The 22,640-nt window shown below is 41.3% G+C and overlaps 2 protein-coding genes across 4 annotated transcripts in view; both read left to right on the forward strand.

Moving 5' to 3' along the window:
• Window positions 1-1,516: 1,516 nt before the first annotated feature.
• Window positions 1,517-18,054, forward strand: EIF4E3 (eukaryotic translation initiation factor 4E family member 3). Of its 3 annotated transcripts, XM_030283279.4 has the most exons (8): window positions 1,522-1,666; window positions 9,508-9,580; window positions 9,662-9,694; window positions 11,415-11,509; window positions 13,573-13,633; window positions 14,857-14,923; window positions 15,953-16,108; window positions 16,623-18,054. In XM_030283279.4, the coding sequence occupies exons 1-8, from the start codon at window positions 1,605-1,607 to the stop codon at window positions 16,652-16,654; spliced, it is 579 nt and encodes a 192-aa protein (XP_030139139.4). In that variant the 5' UTR covers window positions 1,522-1,604; the 3' UTR covers window positions 16,655-18,054. The 3 variants fall into 3 exon arrangements, with proteins under 3 accessions (XP_030139140.4, XP_030139139.4, XP_041574750.2); XM_030283280.4 differs by lacking the exon at window positions 9,662-9,694 and having other exon boundaries at window positions 1,517-1,666; XM_041718816.2 differs by lacking the exon at window positions 1,522-1,666 and having other exon boundaries at window positions 9,662-9,703.
• FOXP1 (forkhead box P1) overlaps window positions 1,595-22,640 on the forward strand; it is a 422,694-nt gene continuing 401,648 nt past the window's right edge. Inside the window, 1 exon segment of the mRNA NM_001076698.1 lies at window positions 1,595-1,906. The gene's annotated coding sequence lies outside the window, so the exon portion shown is untranslated.

The following is a 22,640-nucleotide window of genomic DNA, read 5'->3' on the forward strand; positions in this document are numbered from 1 at the left end:
TTAGTTTTTGCAATACAGTCTGGTGGGGTTGGACTTATTTCCAGAGTGATGCTGCTGGATATCTAAAATTTATATTGTGTTGGCAGCCTCAGCAGAGGACACCAAAAATGTGTTAGGGGTGGAGAGTGACACTGGCAGTCACAGAGGCAAGATGTGGCCCTTTTGGGTCATAAGAAATTAGCATTCTCCTCCTCTCCTCCCATCTTCTCCAGCTCTTCTAAGAAAATCTGTGTCTAGATACAGCCATTTATTGTAGGGCTTTTTTCAGGATTAACATTTTTGGTGGGCTCATCATTAAAATAGAGAAAAAACACTCAGAGTGGGCATACCAATGAATTTTTAGATTCCAAGCTCTCCCAAATGGTCATTAGCTTGCCTTCTATTTAAAGAGGAATAAATTAAAATGCAAGAGATGGTGCAACTGGTTTTGCAGATTTTATTTAATTTGGACTGGCAGTTTGTATTTTCCATCTGTACAGCATAGTCATTAACTTTTTTTGTTTCTTCATTGTCACTGTGCAGACTGCTTTTTATGGGTAAACTCTGCCCTTTCTTACTGTTAGATTTTTATTTCTTTAAAGGATTGTGTCTTTATTGATTTTTCTTTTAAGACGAAGTATATATAAAATTATTCATCCTACTAAATGTGCTTGCAAAAAAAATCTATGTGATTCATGGTCTTTGATCCTGTTATCATTTATGTGGGTGTTTAACTTTACTACTGTGCACAGTCCCAATGGGGAGAATCTTAATTTTAAAAGTACTATTCTAAAAATAATGTGAGGGGTTTTGCACATGTCCATGTTCGATTGTGAGGAACATCCCCCTGTAAAACCAATGGGCTGTAGAGAAGATGGGAAAGCAGAGAAATTATTATCCCCTGAGTCTGGAAAGGTTCATTGTTCCACTGTCTCCATCCCTGGTCAGTCTGCACAGCAGCCATCCCTTCACTGTGCGAATGTAGAAAATGTTTTGTCTTAAAACTTGGGTTTTTAGAAAGATTTAGTGTTTTGGCCAGCATTGCCAAGCCAAACTGAGCACAAGGGTTATTTTGTGCAGTAAGGCAGCCCCAGAGACGCGCCGGGTCTGTGCTGTGACCTGTGGATTGCAGAGAAGCAGCTGCCAGCAGCCTGTGTGAACGTGCAAGGGTTTTGTGTCCTAAAAGTGGGAGCTTTAGAGAGATTTAGTGTTTTGCCGAGCCACAGTGAGTACGAAGGTTATTTGCTCCAAAAGGCAGCCCCAGAGACTTGTCAGGTCTGCGGTGTGACCTGTGCTGTGCAGAGAAGGGGCTGCCAGCAGCGCCACGGGGCAGGGTGGGGGCACTGCGTACCCCGCGTGCCCCTCGTGGCCGTGGGTTGTTGTAAAGGTCTCAGGAAGAAAATCAGCGATTCCCTTCAGCTGAGGCAATAGAGGGATGGAGCGAGCGCCTGTGTGTGCCCCTTTTTGGAGCCACCCATGCTCTCCAATGGTCCCTTGGCCACACGTCCATCTCTGCCATCACCCTGCTCTGTTCCTGTCCTTCCCATCGCACTTGTCCCCGTCTCTCTGTCTCTCCCCGAGCCCCCGCAGCGTCCCCGGTCCCCTCCCCGGCCCCGCCCGCGGCGATGGCGCTCAGCGGCGCTCAGCGGCTGCCGCTGCACTCGCCATGGACCTTCTGGCTGGACAAGTGAGTGGAGCTGGGAAACCCCCCCAAACCCGTCCAGGAAGGGATGAGCATCTCTGGGATTATACCCAAAGATTGGATGCGGGAAGTTAATGCTGCGAAAGGGGAAAGCGCTGGTGCGAGGGATTGTCCCGGTGCCCGTCAGCATCCAGGGGGTCGGGAGCGGTTCCGCGTGGTGAAACTGGGCTGGAAACGCTGTCGGTTCTGTCGTTCAGCGGACACACATTGCTCCAGGCACCGTCGGTGCGGGTTTGAGCTCTGAATTTAGAGATGACGCTGGCCAGCCCCGGGAATAGAAGGGGAAATGCTGTGTTTTGCTGCTGTGGTTTGTGCCCTGCTGCCCAGAAGGACCCGGTCCCACCCAGCGTGACACGCCGAATCTTACAGCTCCTTAATATCGGCTTTGCCTCCCGCAGGTGATCAGTTCTTTAACTCCGAAGAGATGCGTTTTGAAGGATTAGCCACATTTATTAACTACCTGCAGGCTCTTATTACACCTCGTTTGCTTGAAGTTTGAGCGGCTAATGCCGTGGAAGGGGCTCCCAAGCGAGCTCACCCCTGTGGTGCACACAGCGAGATAGGGGAGAAGTGCCAAAGTCAAAACTGAAAGTTTCTTACCAGCATTTGATGTTGTTTTCCTAGCATGTATTTTCTAGCATCTCTTTATTTAATCTACAGCTTCCTTTTCTCGATTTTTTGGTGTATTTCTCCTCTCTCCCCACTCCAGAAGGCAAGTTTATCAGCTTTTCTGCCACTGAATATACTGCCCCATGCTATTGGTAAAATTCTCCTCTTTAGTTATTTTTCTGGTAACCTTCACACTCGTGACAGAGAAATAATAAGGAACTGTTGAAAACAGGTCCAGTAAATCAAATATAATAAATAAACCCACCAATTATTTCTGATTATTCCTTTTGCAGTTGTGATGCAGTTATGGTCAGGTTCGGGATCTAAGTTGAATTTCTGCTTTGTTTTTAAAAAGCATCATTTGAACAGGAGTATAATCAAATCACCAGCCAGGTCTGTTTGTTTACATAAGCCATGTAGAGATAAACAGGTCTATTTTTTATAATTTGGGTCAGCAGTTAAAATCCATTTTGAGTTCCTGAGTACTTTATTTTTTTTTTCTGAAGTCTTACTTCCACAATACTTTAGACTCTTAAAATTAATTTATTCCATAGATGTTTCTTTTACTTTTCAGATCACATGTAAATGAATTTAATTAGTACTGTTGTTTCTTAACTTACAAATCCAAGAGTGTATATATAAGAAATAAAAAGTGGGACCATAAATACACACAATTGTGTTTTGTTTACCAGTAACAGGGATAGAATAATGACAGGAAACAAGAATGACAGCAAACAAGACATGTTTTATACACTCAAAAATCATTTAAAGCGTTACAAAGCACACAAGAAATGGAACTGTGATCTTAATTTACTGCTGCGTGTGGAAGTTCCCATCTCGCTGCAGAGCCCCACAGAAGAGGCTGGGATGTTTATTGGTACATCCACAGAGATTTGATGGAGTCTTGGGTTTGTATCAGTTGGACTTTCTGTAGAATATAACTGTGGGCACTTTTTAAACTGACTTCAGTAGTACCTAGTGTGGAGCAGTGCTGTTTCCTCAGGAACTGGTATTGATTTTTGACTGCTGCTACATTTTACCCTGTACTTGCAGAGAAAAGCAGGAAGAAGTGATGCTTAAGGATAAATAGATGTTGAGATGGATACATAGTTATCTCTTTCTATTAAATTACTGTGAGAGAGGTCCATGACATACAATTTTAAGATCTCTAAAACATAACTTTTCATTAAGTCATGCTGTTAAAATAAATATCCATTAGCTAAGTGGTACTTTCTGTAGCAACTAGTGATGAGCTACCCTTGGGGTTCATGGCCTTGCTTTTATCATAGCAGCTCTGGATCCATCTCTTGCTTAGGAGTAAATGCTTTTGTTTTACCTACATCTGCACTTGTTTCTGTGAATGCCTTGGCACAGGCTGAACATCTGGAGGCTGGCATCCTGTGGCCAGGTCCTGGTTTGTTGCCATCATCCCACACATGTCACAGGGCATCTGCATTTCCCGTTAGTGCTAAGCCTTTCTTGGTGTCCGTGTCTGAAATAGCAACATAGGACAGTGCTCTCTGCTATCCTGCCTTGTAAATGGCTTAGGAAAATGACCATGATGAAAGCTTTGGGAGAATATTATTCACCAGTTTGACAACAAAGATCCTATCTGTGATCTTGAAATGCTTGCAGGTCAGCAATTCCAAAGAAGGTGCAGAGAAGCTGGCAGGTGTTTTAAGACAAATGAGATTTCCTTTTTAAAATATTCCAAGGTGAAGCGCTAGAAGTTTGGAAAACATGAGTTTAGATTTGCTGTTTATTTTGTCCATTCTACATATTTCCAAGTTCATACCTGCATGTCTCATTGGTAGGATTCTTGCCTGCAGTGATGCTAGGGAGCAGGGGGAATTTCAGCAAGGCTTGTGGGGGCTTTTGCTGCCACCTTGGGAAGCTGATTCATGCTGGTAGCTCTTTACACTCGTGCTTATCTCAGGAAGACTCTGGTTCTGCCTGTAGTGGCTACTGTCTCTGAAAGGAAAAGTTGCCTTCTTAGGTTTTTTACTTTGTATAGTCTTTCAGCTATTTTTTAGAATGAAGTGTCAATATGCATCACTGAATATAACAAATAAAACATGAATATTACCAATCTGGTCACTATATTGTGTAGCACTTTCAACACTGGAATTGCACAAAGGGAAAAGTCAAGTGACATGACCATCAAAGGCTGGGCTGTCCTGGATAACAAGCCACCTTATGCACTTGAAACCATCCCTTAATGGGATTTGGGGCTGTGGATCTGGGAGAGCAGGGCTCCATCCCATATGACCATCACTCCAAACATCCCTCCTTCCTCCTCCTTCCCCCACTTTATACACTGAGCACAATGCCAGAGGGTCTGCAGTATCCCTTGGCTCAGCTGGGGTCAGCTGTCCTGGCTGTGTCTCCTCCCAGTTTCCCATCATTTTGCAGGATCATGGCCTGCTTGCCCTGTTTTCTCGCCAGACTTTTAACAATGCCCTTTAGATAATCTCAATTCTCTTACAAGATTAGTTTAACTCTTCTGTATCTTTGTGAGGGGAAGTATGTGTCTGTAAACATTGTCAAATAGGCAGTGTTATTTGTCTACTCCAGGAAAGATTTTTCTCTCTGTATGTTGTAGATGAATTCTATATAAAGCTGAGTAGATACATTTTGATAACTGAACCATTTTAATAATGTGTTAATCTTCCTAACATAACACATCAGATGTTTAAAACTAAACTTAATAATTTCCCTTCTTGCTGATAGCAAAATTTATTTATCTAGATCATCTATTTCATCTATTACAGCTTATGAGTAGGTGGCTTACAATGAAAAATGATGGTTAATATTATAAGAATGTTCAATCCAGTAAGTGCATTTTGACAGGCTTTGATGGCTTGAAATCAGTCTTTGTATTCAGAATGGATTACTAGATTTATTTAGTTGCCACAGCATGTTTTTGACTTAATGCTTTACAAGTAAATATTTTGCTTATTTATACCAAAAGCAGTTGTGGCTAAGCAGTTACAGGGGTATTTTCAAAACTGCTTGGCAGCTTTTAGAGCTTCCACTAAAGCTGTGATGAGATTCCCACTGGGAAACAAAGGCCAGTGTGAGCACATATGAAACAACTTCTATACTTAATTCTTTGCAGAAAAACAGAAAAGCTACAGTTCAGCATCAGAAATTAACATAAGTGCAACCACCTGGAGGTTTATTCATGGATAAAACAATGGAATTTATCTTTGTAGCCTTTGTTCTTTATTCGTGCTGGAATAATGAAGGAGTAGCAAAGAAAGCTGGCATTAGGATTTATTTGTTGAGTTCTTGGAAATGAGTTGTTCACCATGGCAATAACTGACAGGTCAGCAGAGTATTTTGGATTAATTGTATTGTTGATGGCAGTATTATCTGAATGAGAAGAATCCTGTAATGGCTTCATTTTGAGGGTCAATATTTGCAGGGTCTTGTTTTGTAGTACCACGTGTACTGAGGTTTTTAGTAAAGTACACAACCATCTCACTACTCCTACCTTAAAGTGCAAGTTTTTGCTGGAGAATTACAGAAATAGGAATTTCCACAGATTCTTTCACTTGAAAATAATCTGTCATTTCCGCTAACTTAATTTGAACTTAACTTAAAATGTGTACTCAGCTAAAAAGAAAATAAATCACAATTTCATGGGTTTCAAGGCACAGAACTCCTCAGTGGTCATCTGTGTGGATCTGCTGAGTTTCTGGGTGAAACAGAAACACTACCGTTCAGATTTGTCTGCAGTCTGGAATTTTGCAGGAAATTCAAGGCTTTTTTCTTCTGTCTGTCTGATCAAAATACTGTCCCTGCCTTATACTCGTGCATGAAACCAAATTTGTGCAGGTGTAAATTCTGGAGCAAACGATCCTGAACTTTTAAATGGATGCATCATCATTTTCTCAATTATGGGATTTTAGTAGGATTTTGGTTTTGCTTGATTGTTTGTTTTTCAGATAAAAACATTTGGGTGTTCATGCTCATATCCATAAGTGACTTACACTTTCCAGTGCTGAATGAAAGGCTGAAATAACACTGTAATCTGGTGGGTCTGGAGCACTTACCGGGCAGGTTACTAGGAGTAAATGGTCATCACCATAACTTTTAAAATAGGTAATTTTCTGGTTGGTTGGTTGGTGCTTTCTGCCAGCTGAAAACAGTTTCTCTGGAAAACATTATTTGCAACTATCAAAATGAATAATTTTATAACCTCGGAGTGGTATATTCTGTCTACCTGTCTTAGCCGCTCTTTTAAATGGCATTAAATTTGCTAAATAGCCACCATGATGATCTAGGTAACCTTTGAAGGCTATGGCTAGAGAATAGTTTTAATCTTTTTTTTGAGTAGCCCTTACTATTGAAGCAACTCAGTGGCAGTATCAGCACGAGGCTATCAAGTGATGATCGTATCTGTTGTACAGCATATGTAATGCCAGATGCTTGGTGACTGCTAAGCCACCAGTGGCAGAAATTGTCCAGAAGAGAAGTAATTTCTTGGGCAGTGGGGTGAGACAAAAATCTATTTTTGGGCAGCGAGGTGAAGCAAAATTTATCTCAGGTTTTGCCTGTTTCTGTTCCATTCTACTTGGAACAAAGCATTAGTAGGGAGGTGCTAGTATGGTTAGCAAGAAAAGAACAAGGGGTAGTTGATTGTGAATCCACGAATCTCTACTGACAAATAGTTAAACCACTTGATAAGTTTTAAAGTCTTTTTGAACTTACTACCTTTTTTGTGTGGTTTCAAAAGCAATCTAACTGGCTCTGTTTCTGTAAAATACTGTGACTTTCTCATTTTGCTCTTTAATGCTGAGTGTAAAGTGTACATAAAAAATGCCAAAACACAGACACGAAAAAACCCAGACCTCAAAACTTTACTATGATAATTCCTTTTATCACGCTGATGACAGATTTTTTTTTTTCCTGGTTTTAAATTATCAGTTTTTTCATGGGAGCTCTCATCGTTCATGAGCCACTGGACTTCAAGCTGTGCCATGGCGATTCCTTGTTGTTTGTTTGTTTCAGTTCTACCACTGAAATGTGCTCTTAGTTTGGGTATTTAACAGGCAAGTAGTAAAGCAGATGTTAGTTTGCCTGCATTATACTGAAAAAGTTGGGAGGTATATTTCTGCTGGTTTTGTATGTATTTTTAAAGCAGCTTATTTTAATAGGAGCCTTGAAAAAACCTCAGAGCTATTATTAGACTTTTGAAGATGTGATGCTGTTTCAGTAGTTTTGCATATTAAATTTCTTCCTTTACATGAATATCTAGGGTTTGCCCAGAGCTTCAATTATATCTGTAACAACTGAGAGTAACTTCAGTGTTTCCCTGGACATATTTCATGCTGATCAGATGTATCAGGGAGGGATGCTGAGATCTGTTTTGCTTTTATCCTTTCTTCAGCTGGTACCCGAGCAACAGCTGCATTTTCTTCTGTTTCTTTAAACCCACTCTCTTGCTTCTGTTTCCAGATTTAGTAATTTTACACATTTTTGTTTCCTCCTCCGAGACACAATGGGAGGTTGCTTTTGTCTTTGATCTTCATTTTTCTTTAGAAATCCTACTTCAGCTTCTGAAGGGAAAGAAAAATGTTTCTAGTTCTAAGAAATTGAATGTGCCTTAGCAATTTTGACCTCATTCCCCCAAAATTGTGCCTGGGAATTGTAAGGTGGGTGTTAGGATGTTAGTGTAGTGACAGGAACATGGGGATTTCTGGGGGTGTGGATGCACCGTCCCATGTCTCATGCACTGAAGAGTCATGGAAAAGATTATAAATAGAACCATTTAGGTTGGAAAAGACCTTTCAGAGGATGGGATGCAGCTGGTGCTGTGTGTGCCTAAAGAATCACAGAACATCCTGAGTTGGAAGGGACCCATGAGGATCACTGAGTCCAGCTCCTGGCCCTGCACAGGACCATCCCCAAGGGACACACCCTGTGTTTGAGAACATTGTCCAAACGCTCCTGGAGCTCTGGCAGCCATGGGATTGTGACCATTCCCTGGAGAGCCTGTTCAGTGCCCTCAGCCCCTGGAGGAAGAACCTTTTTCTGATATTCAGCCTAAACCTCCCCTGGCACAGCTCCAGCTGTTCCCCTGGGTCCTGTCAGTGGTCAGCACAGAGATCTGGTTCGCCTCCTGAGGAACCTGTAGATTGCAACAAGATCTCCCTTTGGTCTCTGGGCTGAACGGACCAAGTGACCTCAACCACTCCTCTCATGGCTTCCCCTGAAGGCCTTTGAGGGGGAAGCAGCTCCAGCTGGGAGCTGGTGATGGCCAGTGTGAGGGTGAGCTACAGAGGCTGAACCAGGCCTGGTGCCCCGGGGTGTCTGGCAGTGAGACCAGCCCAAAGATGTCTTGGCTTCCAGGGCGTGCTGCTGGCAAATGTGGAAGTCATGGAGGTTCCCTGGGTACGTGGGGAGCCGCAGCCTGACCTGTGGGACTTGTGCTTCTCCTCAGCTCCGTGCGTGTGCCACCCTTCAGGGGTGGTGAGGAGCTCGTGGCGGGTGTGAGCACTGGTGAGGGCGGTGCGGGGCTGAGGGAAGGTGCGGCCGTGCCCGCCGTGTTCGCCGTGCCCGCCGTGCCCCGCCATGCCCCGCCGCGGCCCGCCATGCCCCGCCGTGCCCCGCCGTGTTCGCCATGCCCCGCCGTGCCCGCCATGCCCCGCCGTGCCCCGCCATGCCCCGCCGTGCCCGCCATGCCCCGCCGTGCCCGCCGTGCCCGCCTGCCCGCCGCTGTGCGCCTGCGCCACCTAGCGGCCGGCTCTGAGGGCCCCGCAGCGCTTCCTTTTTAAAGTGTGAAGCGCCTTAAAATGCTAAAAACGGGGCTTGGGGTGTATTAAAATGCTAAAAACGGGGGTTGGGGTGTATTAAATGTAATTTAAAATAATTCAAGGGTGCGATCATGCCGTCCCCTTCTGGTAGCCTCTGAACAGCAGGGTTTTGATGGTGTGTGGTAGCTCTGAGGGCAGCACTGTGCTGCTTGGCTAAAACTCCTGATACTTGTGTTTAGTTTTACGAATTACCTGGCAAATATTAATTTATTCGCAAGTATAAATGAACTTTAACTCCTATCTTGAAATGATTCCTGATAATTTGGAGTTGGACTTCCCCTTTGACACGTGAATGTTTCAACTTCACACTCATGCGATTCACATTCCCTCTCCATCTTTCTTCTCCCCCTCCTTGATAAAATAAATATTTTAATTAATTAGTGCTTTGTCTTCAAGGTCACTTCCTGGTACAACAGCAGCTGAGTGTGCATTAAATTTGAAGAAGATATATACAGTACAAACAGTGCAGGTAAGGCGCCTGGCTCTGCTACAGGAGCTGCCACATTTTATTAATGTAACTTCACACCTCAAGTTTCGTTTTTCCTCCTAGGATGAGTCACACCTGTGGCTTTGCTTACCTGAGGTGTGAAACGTGAGAGTTACTGGTGTTGTGTGTTTGTATTACTGAGTCAATGTTTGAATTTCATTTGTCTTTCTGGATGGGGAAAGGAGGAGGCATGTTGGATTGGGCACGTGGATTCTTAACCTTCCTGAATTTCCACTAGTACATTGAATATTTGATGTACTTTAAATATCTTTCCAGCCTTTCCTCCTTTTTCTAATACAGAAACTAATTGCACAAAGACTAAAAATAGGAGTTTCTCTCCTTTGAGTATGTATCTAAAAACAGATTCTAGCAAACTGAATGAAAGGACTCTTAAACTGTGTAATACTTGCAGCAGTGAGAAATCCTGCATGTCTTTGTCATCTGCCATTATCTAGCAGTGGGTATCTGTTGCAAGTAAAATTGTATTTCTGTTTCAATACCACAACTAGCATGAAGTGTGTAGCAAAGTGGTATTTGTCTCACCTTAGTGCTAAGCTATTTCACTTAATCTCTGAAATTTTAGGGTAATGCCAGACCCTTCTCTTTGAGAAGCACACCTGTAGCAATCTACTGAAGTTTTAAGTAAGGCTTTTTCATAAAGGTCTGCATAACTGCATAGATTGCATGAGATTTCCAAACACAAAACCTTCCAAACACGTCCCTAGTTCAGGACAAAAAGAGCTCTCAAATGTTTACACAGACAATGTACCTCTACTGCAAGTAGCTTTAGGATTTGGGCACACAACCATTTAAGAATAAGATCATAGTCGAAATGGGTATTTCATACCAAGTTTTTATGTTTTAGTAGTTTTCAATTTCTTCTTGTGGCTGGGTAATGGCTGTTAGGCAGAGTTGCCAAGGGCCACAAAATTTTATCACATAATGTTGCAATCCTTCTTTCTGAAGTTGTACTAGTGATTAAGTATTAGATACTACTTAATGTATTTGATAAACCTTACATATTATATCTAGATAATACTTAATGAGTTGCACTAATGATTAATATTGCACCACCACATGTTGGTTGATGCAACTTAAGTCTCTAAAAATCCTTTCTATTCCCAACTGTTGGATAAAGAGAGAAGAGATTGGAATATTTTCAATCATCCCTCCCTGTTGCTCACTACTGCTTTTGGGTGCCTTTTTATCCACCCCAAACCTCCCTGACAGCTTCTGCTTTTAACAGCAGAAACATTGGGAAGTAATCCAATGGTTCCTGGTAACTTGAATATTTTAATTTCTCCCTCACTCCTGTATTAACATGTGCATCTCAGGTTCTTTGCATCTGGTTGAAACCTTTCACTCAGACAAACGAGTTGGTTGCTAGTTAGACATTTAGTTCACCAGCATTATGGTGTTTTTGTAACTCAGGATAATCACAATGACACTTAGGCTAGCCATAAGTGAAGCAAGGTGGATATTTAATATAAATATATCTTCTTAATATGCTAAGGAAGGTTTATGTAGCCAGTGTAACTCTGGTTTTGATGATTTTTTTCCCCTTTGTATTCAAAAGGATCCACATTTGGACTGCTTCCCTTTTTTCCACCTTCATGTATGCAGGATTGGCATCTACAAAAAATAAAAATATAAATGATTCTGTAAGAAGTTCCTTTCAGAGCATTTTATTATAACATAGAAAGTGCCTGTTCTCCAGGAGAAGGATGTGTAATTGTTTCAGAGGAAATTAGCATGGAAATAAATCTGCATGAAACACTCTCTTGTGTTAATGCAACTAATATTTTTCCTTTTCAAGGATTTCTGGAGTGTCTACAACAACATTCCTCCCGTGACAAACTTGCCTCTGAGATGTAGCTACCATTTAATGAGGGGAGAAAGGCGCCCACTTTGGTATGTGCGGTGTCACCAGACATTTCTGGGAACAGGCAGTGGAATAACTTGAAGGACTGAAAGGTGTGGGACAGGAGGGTCTTGTTTCTGTTGGCTGCAAACACCTGAACTCAAGGGACCAATGAAAGAAATACCCCAAGGTTCTTGTTCAGTTTAAAAGTGACTTGTACCAAAGAGTCTTTATTAAAAACACAGACTGTAATTTCAATGTCCACCTCTGGATGTAAAGGTACAAAAATAGATTATGAAATAGAAGCTGAGAAATTAGAATATGACTCTGAATTTCAATTTAGGAATACACTGAATAAGTTACTTCTATCTGAAATTTTTTAGCTTGCACATTATTTTCTTTCCACTGAAGCTGGTGAAATAATGATGCAAACAACTGATGGTCCCTCACTCCTTTTTCACCTTTGCAAAAGTACAGGTGAAGTCCATGCTTCATATGCCTGTACGTGTCCATGCACCTTGGATCAAAACTAATTTAAGACATTATGGGGTGATTCATTGCAGCAAATTCCTACTTGATTGTAGGATAGTAATGGAATAAAGTATAAGTAATTGATGTTTTCCTTTCAGAAATCAAACTTTGCATCCCTTCTTCCTGCTGCAGTTCTGTTGCATCTCAGAGAACCTCAGCATTTTCTGAAGAGTTTTGATCTTTTTGCATCAATTACGTAGATTGTGATTGCATTAGGGTTCTTTAGAACATTAGTTGTAAAACAATCACAGTTGTCTAACTTTGTGATGACTTACTACAGAAAATTTCTGTCCTACTTTACTGAAAATGTAAATTTTCTAAAGTGAAATGCATCTGAAAGTCTGTATTACTTTTCTGAAAATACTGTGACTCATCAGGATTGCTAAAGTGGGTATGAAAAACCATTGATACCTGTATAAATCAACTGCACCATGGTGTCCAGACTTTCCTATCTTTGTAAGGATGAATGAGAGAAATTAGGGGTTTGATTTTTTGAGGTTTTAAAAAATATTTTTAGTTTTCATTTGTTAAGTGACTACTAGAGGTGTAAAATGCAAAGATCATTTTTGAAAATTAAACACTTTTTTAAGCCTATCAAAGTAATGTTGCATTTTAGAAAGGAATTGCAAGAGATTGATCTCATCATCAGTAATTTGCTAACTTTTTGATAATTACTGCCAAGAAGCTTTTCTCAGATTACCATTACAGTATACACAGGCCAATTTCAGTATTTTGTATTTTTTTTTCATTTAGAAAGAAAGAGAAATACTGAAGTAAGAATTGAGGATACAGATTTTTGAAGATGTCCTCCCAAAGTTTCCCCCTGTTTTCCCCAGCATCTGTCAGGATTGGTAGGAGACCATTAATCCTGAGGAATCTCTATAGGTAACACCCTGAGTATAGATATTCCAAAGAAGAATTTTTAGGTCATTCATTTAATTTGGCCTTTACAGAGTTTTAACAGGAAACTAGAAGCCCTACTTTAAAGTCATAGAAAAAGAATTGTGACAGAATAAACTTGAGAAGCTCACAGGTTAGTGCACTGTGCCTTTGTCATTACAAGGCAGTTTAATGGTTACATCTTCCCTGACCCGTGGCAGCTTCAGTCTTTTTTTAATAAGGGCAATTAATTTCTAGCTGTCACAAAACTGAAATGAAGTGTGCTCATGTTCTTTTATTAAATGGAATAAGCGGAAGAGTAAAAAGCTGCTTCTGTGAAAATATGCCAGAGGTTTTCCAAAATTAAAGGTTACCATAGTAAAATGTAAAATTGTTTTGTGGTTTGTTCCCATACAGTATGCAGCCACTTCAAAGATGGTCTGTAGTCAGGGAAAATACAAGTGTTTTCCAACACACAAAACTTAGGAAAAGGATTAGGTGTTGAGAGATGCACTTCATATGAACAATTAAAGAATCATCTCTTTCTGATGATTCTTTCTGATGTCAGAAGTGAGAGTCATGCTGCCTGAATTTAGTGATTGCATTTCACATGGGATTTTTCTGGGAAAATTAAACCACAAACATAGGGTTATCTAGATATGGATTTGAATGTGTATTTTCACTGATCTATTTCCCATAACAGGGAAGAAGGAAGCAATGCCAAAGGAGGTATATGGAAAATGAAGGTCCCTAAAGAAAGTACGGTACGTTACATTGACTCTTTACTCAGACCTTGTTTAGTAAGGGAGTTTCTTTAAACTCTGTTTGATAAAGCTGTTGTAAAGGTTTTTACTTCTTACATCACCCAACACAACAACCAAATACTACTTTAACTTCTATAACCTTTTAAAGTCAAAGAGCAGAAGTTTATTTTCCAATAATTACATATCTCTTGTTTTAGATAACATTTGGCAACGTATTATAAAAAAAAAAAAAAGAAAGCTACAGTGTTTCAATTTGAAACATGGTAATTGATTATCACCTTTGTTCTTCAGTCTGTTTGCTTATAGGCAAAGAAAAATAGAAAGACCTTTTCCTGATAATCTATGCTAAATTATATATTTTCTTTCATTTAAAAATTAAGTCTATTCAGGCATATCCTTGAGCTCGAATGAAATAATTGTGTTTCTCTTTGCCTCTCTAATCAAATGCATGTGAGTAACTTCTGTGGACTGCCACAGAAAGGAGATTTGACCTCTTCACACATGGTGTTTATGTGTGTAAATGTGCTCTGGATCAGGCCTTTAAACAGAAAAAGTGAAGTGTCAGAAAAATGTGACAGCCTTGCAGAAGGCATTAAATGCTGAAAGATGGTACTCAAAATTTCAGCCGAAAGTTAATTGATTTTTGCCTGTGGGCTTTTTCCTTGTATGTGAGCTGCAGCTTTCCTCCCCCGCAGTCCCAAGTGGTCACAAAAGACTGAAAGTGAAATTGTCTTTTTCCTCCTATAATCTAAGGTGTGAAGATTGTCAGAAGTGACAAGTGGTTTGGAGAGCCTGAATTACTGGGCAGTGAATTTAGGGACCCCAGGGGCCTTGTTTTTCAGAGGCTGAATGACAGCCCCTTTTTGACATGAAGATACTTTTGATCTCTCAAAGTATGCACCACATGGCCTCAGTCACTTCTGAAAGGTTTGCTTGAAGGTGAACTTCAGCCAGCTTTCAGTGCCTTGTAAATAGAATTTTCTGTTTCTTATTTTTTTTGGCTTCATTCTTCATCAAACGTGGGCACAGCATCTCCTTGGCTAAGATGAGATATCTTGTACAGACCCAACAATTAATTATATAACACAGCATGCGCTTACAATAAACACTCCCTTTTTTTTAGACAACCTCAGAAAGAGAAGACACTCAAAACTGAGCTAGCAAACCTAACTTTCAATTTAAGAAATAATAATGTCAATGTAATATTTTTTCTGCCTCCTTAGGCTGCAGTTTGGAAAGAGCTACTGCTAGCAACTATTGGAGAGCAGTTTGCAGATTGTTGTGCAGCAGGTAATGATTGAGACATTTCTTCATCATTCTTTTCACCATATTTGCTTCTCTTCTAAGCATGAATGTCTGATAAAAGTGGCTATTTCAGTGACAGTGAATATCCTGTTAGGAATTGTCTTTCACTGGCTGTCATTCCACAAAAAAGAATGGCCTTTCTCAGGTTTACAGAGCAGTTCAGAAATAACCTTTTAAATGGTCTCTCACACCCTTTATGTACTGCTAGGGATGTCTTGGGATCACTTGAAGCAAATATATGATATTCTGCTGTCCACAGGGTGGTTCTTGCCCTTGACATTGTTCTTCTGACACCACCTTTGTGTATTGTTAGTGACCCTTTCCTTGGGATGCACAGAGCAGCTGTGCCATGGAGCTCACAGCTGGAGCAGCCACTGCTCCCAGCTGTGGCATGGCCATTGAGCTCTCCACAAAGCTGCATCCTGAGAACTTCGCACCAGAAAAGGCTTCTTCAGTGTAGCACTGAGTTACCAGCACTGGCAGCAGCAGCAGACTGGCTGGGGCTTTAGTAATTTCATTAATTTTATTTTCTCTTTTTTTTTTCCTGTTGCTGCCTTGACAAAATGTAAAGGAAAAAGAAAGCAAAGTCTGGAAAAGCTGGTGTCTGGTCTCTACCAGGTACTTTTCCTGAAGTTTTAGTTGTTTCACCCTCATCCTTCCATTTCTGCTTGTAGACATCACTGTGGGTAAATTGTCTTTAGTAGTTCATATTGCTGACCTTACTGGAGAGAGTCTTGTGATTCCATTCTAATCAAGTCTGAGAGTGCTAATAGCAAAGATGAATAATCCTATGACACTTCATAAAAAACACCATGAGGTAATATTTCCAATAACTTCTTTCTGGTAACTACTTTGTCTGGTCTGAACATTGGTATTTTCCTCACTGGAGATTGCTCTTTTTTCACATCTTTATTTTTTTCCAGTTTTTCGGCACCGTTTCATAATACATAAATAGCAAATTAGACATGTCTCACTTTTAAAGTATTCCTTGATTGTTCTTCCCCTTCTGTGCAGATGATGAAGTAATAGGGGTTAGTGTCAGTGTTCGTGACCGTGAAGATGTTGTGCAAGTCTGGAACATGAATTCCTCTTCAGCAAGTGAAGCAAAAGTTTTAGAAAAGATTCATAAACTTCTTCCACACACATCTTTTAAAGTGATCTTTTATAAATGTAAGTATTTTGTACTGTTTATTTCTACCTTCATTAGAAAAACAAGATGGTGGTAGGGTATTTCTGTGGAAATATCCTGCCTGATTCACCATTAATCACTTATGAACATAGCAGCTGACATTGCATTAAAATTATGTCCCTTCGATGTAGAAGTTAGCTATCATTCAAAAGATATTTTAAATTTCATTGTATAATCTGTTTTGTTTTGTGTTTAACGTGCCTAATTCACAAAACAAATTAAACAAATCTCTTAAGAACTCTCAATGCTACATACTGTCCAATTTAAGTATTAATTTAGAGGAATAATTTGCAATCAGGATTTTAAGGTATCCCATATTTTGGGCTCCCTATAAATATATTATCAAACAGTTTATTCTGAAAGATCCCTCGGCACATTGTGTTCTCTCTTGTCTGATTTTCACATTTTTATCTTCTCTTTTTTTTAATCTTTTCAACTCTTTGACAGAGTCTACATGCTCTTCTATTAATTTTTTTTTTCTCCTCTCTTCCCTAGCCCACAGAGAGCATCATGCTTTTGAAGGCTGATGTGGAAAGTATTGAGTGCATTGTATGCCAAGATCATTTGTTGTTATTTGGTGTTTTGAGCTGGTCTGGACAAGGAGGAGGAAGGTGGAAGCCCTGCAGAACTACATGGGGTTGGCTCTTTTGAGTTTCTGACATTTCACACTGACCTATTGCTACTGAAAATGAAAAAAAACCCTGAACAGTTGCCTTGACCACTAAATACGTGATTCATTGCTTCATGTTGAGTTGGTGTTTTCAGTTCTCAGTTGTGTCTCTAAAAAATATTTTGGCCACTTGTTTGTTCACCCGGATTATATTTGTTTTCATTTCTTTGAGATAGTTGGCTTTTTCGTCTGTGTTGTACTTAGTGAAAAGCAAACATGCAGAGATGCTATTCTGCCTTTCCAAGATGTGCTGCACATACAGGAATCCTGGCTTGGGGAAATGTGTTTTCAATTTTCACTTTGAAACATTCCTATCATGTTAAAATTTACTCACTGGTTTTGTCCCAAGAGAGAAAGGAATTGCACTGCATTTATTCTAATCCTCAGTGTAATCTGGTCTTGCACTCACAACAGCACATACTGTAAATGTAAATAGAAAAATGAGCAATTAAATAAAACACATTTATACTGGGACTAACTCTGTGTAGGATGATGCTAATGTCTTTTAATTGTATTGATTTCAGCAAAGCCCTTGTTCAGGTTAGAATCAGAAATTTCTCTGCAGAAAACCCTGCAAACTCAACACCTCTTATTTGAGGGTGATAGGGTATTTATGGTTTTACATTGTATGTATGCTCTCTCATGGTATTTTTCTGTACATCCATGAAAAAGTGTCATGAATAATTTCTAATGAATTGCACAAACTGTGTCCATTCCTCCCACTTCCTTAAGTACATCAGGCCCATGTCTACACCCACTAGGACAGTGTCAGAATTGCTGCTGACTTCAGTTAAAAGGAAGAGATCCCACTGTCTGTAGTTTCAAGCCCTCAAAACTTCCTAAGTATCCTTTTTAAAATAAACAAAAAATACAGAAAAGAAATTTGTGTTGCAGCTTGAATAGGAATATAAACAGTGTTAACCTTTAAATGTTTGTGTCTATTAACTATTTGAAAAGATTGATGTGGTTCCTCTTACAAGGAGGTGCAAGGTAGAGATGAACATACCCTCTGCTGAGCACTCCTTCATCCTTTAGAGGTTTTTGTGTGGTAGTTCTTTAAGTTGCACTGATTTCCACATCTTTAGTGTATTAAGAGGCAGCCATAAAAATCAAAGAAATTTAAAAATAAGTATCACACATTTGAGATTTTTTTTTTTTTACAACTTTATCTTGTACTTACCACTTTAACCTGTATTTATGGATTAAAACCGTGTAGTTAATGAGCATTATTAATTAAACAAATTTTCTAAAATCCAAGTGTCTTGCTTCTGTAATTGCTTTCTGGGATGAAATGTTACTGGTCCTGCTTTTTAAAACCTATGTATTTTATATTAAAACTTACTCTTTTAAAAGCTGGTTTTTTCTTAGATTAATTTTTTTCAGTGAAGAAGTGTGAAGTACCAGTGGATACTTGCAGGGATGTACCTGGACAGCCTCCAAGCCTGTGTGATGGAGGGGAAAAGTAACTTTAGAGAAGTGAGGGCTAGAACACAGTGAGGAGAAAGGTTTTCAACTGCTTGATGAGCAAGATTTTTCACTTGAAATATTTCCCTGTCTTCGGAGGAAATGTAAGTGGAATGCTAATGGAGAATTAATCATGCACCTCTCCCTCTGCTTCCTTTTACTTTTGGAAACAAGCCACAGCCTCTTATTTCTTCTCCAGGTTTGTTTTCAGGACGGATGTTGATTCCGGTAGAGCTGGAGGGGCTGATCTGGTGATGTCACTGGAACTTTCCAGTTTAAGGTATTACTTTATTCATCTAACTGCAGGCAAATATTTTTATGTTGTTGCCTTGTATGCCTCTTAAATATTAAAAACCTCTCTGCTTCAGCATTGGGTAAAGACTTAGAGACATCATTCTAGCTGTAGGGTAGGGTAACTAAAGGCTGACTATCAAGGTCCATATTTCAAATTGTTGAAATTTTTCATTCTTCTAAATTCCTAGTCTATAAAATCAGGGATTCTATTTTTGTCCATATGCCTTAATTCTGATAGTAGTTGTTAGTATTACTTAGAATAAGGGTTGATGGATATCTTCTCAACTAAAATTCAGTGTTTCTTATGCCACAATCCAGGACTGGACTTGATCAAACTGGGCAGTGCAAGTTCACAGGAACATGACAAATTGCATATCGGAATTTTGCAACCATTGATTTTAAGACTTAGCAGAATTTTTGAACTATCCTTTCATTCCCACATCTGTAGGGATGTATTTATACCAAATCATGTTGAACAGTTAATTTTTATACTCTTTTAAATATTAATTATTTTCACCTGGAGATTTGCTTTATTGAACTTGATTAAATGAGCCCCCTAGTACTTCAAAATCTTCTAAATTGTTTAAATGGATATCAGAGAAGTGCCTACAACTTCCTATCAAAATTAATTTCTGCTGGCATCTCAATGTAAAATTAAAACATTTAACTTCCATGGTGATAGACTGCAAAGAAACTCCAGACTGAATGAAATGAAAGAATTAAATTAAAGAAAGCTGCTTGCCTCTTGGGGTGGGAACAAGCCCTGGCTGATCCCTTCCACACTGGAATGGTGCCTTCAGGCACTATCCAGAAAGGCTGAAGCTTTTTCTGTAACTGGAGCACTTGTCGCTTTTATCCAGGCTGTTTTGCGAATTTTGTGGAAACGTCATATCCTTGATACACCTGGGAAGGCAGGTGAGATGAGAGCTAAGAGGAGAGTTCTGGCTGTGTTTAGAAGTGTTTGTAGCACCTTGAAAAGTGCTCACTGCATCCTCCTGGGGAAAGCTTGGGTGGTAGGTGGAGGGTGGTGTGGAGCTGAAGGGGCACTGCCAGCCCCTTGCATGGGCACAGGCATGGACTGCACAGAGGAAGGAAGGGGATGCAGCACAAGGGAGCACAGGGGAAGAGGAGATGCTGGCCAGGCTGTGGTTGAAGCCACCTGGGCAACTGGAGCCAGGAAGGAGAGCCATGGATTGGTGACGCTCCTATCCCTCTCAGCCCCCCAAATCACCAGGCCAGCCCAGATGTACGGAGCCTTGAGGGAAGGCACGTCAGGAGATGGGCAAAGATACAAAAGAGGCTCCAATTCCCCCGATGATGTTGTCCAGCTTCTTTATTCCATGAGATGAGGAGGAAAAGAGAGTGAACAGGAAGAGTCATGGCCTTATCTAGGCTCTGGACAGGGAGGGCTTTCTGGCTCTCTGCCAACCCCATCAGAGCAGGAAGGAAGGGACCCTGCTTATCTGATCAGAGTCACAGGGGTCCCTGGAAACGGGGAAGGCATAGCCCGAGCGCACTGTAACAGACTGGTAAGAGGAATGAACAGTTTTTTACTTCTGAGTGTTACACTTGTGCTAGACAGCTGCTGGCAGCAGGTGGGGACCGAGCTCTGGTGCTCCACTCACCTTTGTGGCCATCCCTGACTGCTCTCCCGGCTGCAACACAATGGCTGCTGGAGGGATTAGTTGGGAATTTCACTTAACAGGGATGAAGGATGTCTTCTGGGGCTGGCTAATTAACAGGATTTTACTCTAGTAATTAAATAGCAGTTTGTTGAACACAACTTAGTTGATAACATCTTTGGAAAACATAACAATTAGCAGGCAAGGAAGGCAGCTTTGCCTCAAAAGCCTGTCCCCAACCAGTTGCTGGCATGGTTTTAACCTTTCCTTCCCCAGCAGAGACAGTGTTGACTATTAAATTATTTGGGTTTGGGTTTGCTGCTGTTGTTGGACAGCTCATCACCCTCTGCTGTCACAGCAGCTGGTTCCTCTAAGGCTTTATCTCAGCTGAAGGGGCTTGAGATGTGCCACATGTTGCTCTCCCTAGGACTGCCTTCTTAATGCCAGTGCTGGAAGACAGGAGTGTTTGCTGCCAGACAAAAGAATATTTTTATTTTTATATTCTTTCTATGGCAGATTAACCAGAAGGGATGAAAGCTAAGAGTTGTCTTAAAACATAAACCTGACAGAGGGAAATTATTGATCCCACACAGCTTATATAAACCCTCTCATCTGCACGCACTCATGGAAGGGGGAGGTGCCTTCAGCTGGAAATTTTTCCTGTCTTCATCTGTCTACTTCTCCCTGTCTTGTAATGATTCTCTTAGGGCAACGAGGATGAGGAAATTAGATTAGACAAACAGTGGGAGATTCCACGGTTTGCTATAAAAGTCACCTCCAATCTTTGCTACACTTTGACAGCTCTCAATTTCTTAATTTGACAAGGTAATGAACACTGGATTATTTCTGAAGCCCTACATACCACGGCACAGGGGAATGGGGGCTGTGTTCTGCACAGGGACTACCCCCCCCCCCAGCAGCTCCCTCCCACCCAGGCTAGAGAACCTCATCCCTGGGAGGGAGGTGGAGTGTGCAGAGCCAGGGCTGGGAGCTGTGCTGTTAGTGCAGGGCTCTGCAGGATGCTCCCATGCCAGGAGACAAGCGGACCTGCCTCAGGAGCATGGGTCATCTCCAAGAAGCCGTGCAGCAGCTTTTGACCTCCCTGTGTTTTGCTTGGCTGGGCAGTACGTTGTTTCCTTCCACTCTCCCCGAGGCTGTGCAGACAATGGAATGGGCTGGCCGAGCCAGCCAAGCTAAATACAGCAGGAGACATCCCGTGGGTACCTCCCAGGCACAGCATTCCTGGAGTGGGAGGGTGGGCATCCATGCACCTGCATGGCTCTTGGGTCCAGCCTGGTGCTCTGCTCCTAGTCAAGGGGCACGAAAAAGGGCTTTAAATGCGGTGGAGAAACTACCAGCTGTTGGGAACAATGTCAGTGGGAAGTGCAGCAGTTCTGGAGCAGTCCTGGGGCGTCCCTGCACAGTGGTGAGGCCAGGAGCAGAGTTTCAGCTTTTACTGCTCCCTCTCCAAACTGCCCATTGCAAGCCCAGTGCCTGTGATGTGCTCTGTCTCATGGAGGAGCTGGGAGCGTATCCATCAGCACTGAGGCTCCATAAATAAATAAGCACATGGGAGCAGGCTGGAAGTGAAGTAGGTATCATTCATCATGTGAGGGGGCCTGGAGTATGTTCAGCTCATAATGTGTAACAGGGTTATGAACAGGCATGGGATGGATCCCTTTCTTTTTGGATCATGGTTCTGTGTAATAAACATGCAAGACAATTTGTATAAAATAGTGAGGATTCTTTCCTAGAGAAGTCATTTAAAGCTATATTTGCACATAAGTGAACAGCTCAGAGGAATGTTTTGTAGTTACATTTCCATACAAGTGTGCAAAGAGAAAACAGCCCAGTCAGCAAGTGATGGATGGTACATGTAATCCTGTGCCATGATGTGCCCTCCCTGGGTAATCACATTCCATGTCCTCCCACCAGGGAAGCACCCATCCTGGCACCCCTGCCTCCCTGCTGGAGCTGCCACAGGCGTGGGGTGGATCATATTGTAAATCCCATCAAAGGTAGAAGAGATTTTTCCTGCATGTTTTTGGTCATGAAATAGGGGGTTTGGAGTAGGAAAATCCTGACCCAATTGCATTAGCATTGCTGGATCTTAGCAACCTTTCAAAATAATATTTGCCTGTGAAAGGACAGGGTGGCCTGCCAGGTTAACTGGGAAATGATCCTGCATTGTGACACAAGCACGGTCTGGTCTGCATAGAAAGCTTGATGGCTTGTTTTTTTTTCACTTTGCAATAATTTTGGGGAGATTTTTTTTGGGTTTTTTGTTAGTATTTCCCAGGCAACTTTTTAGTCACTCCCTACATCTACACTCTGCAGCAGCAGCAGTGCCACTCTCCTGACTATGTGGTGGGGGTCAGTAGGTGACTTCCCTGGAGTTTCTCCCAGCAGGATGCCTGACCACGAGAGCACAGGGTAGCCTTTCTCCATGTTTTCAGAAGTAAT

The sequence above is a fragment of the Taeniopygia guttata genome, chromosome 12 (assembly GCF_048771995.1).
Source record: "Taeniopygia guttata chromosome 12, bTaeGut7.mat, whole genome shotgun sequence".
NCBI lineage: Eukaryota > Metazoa > Chordata > Aves > Passeriformes > Estrildidae > Taeniopygia > Taeniopygia guttata.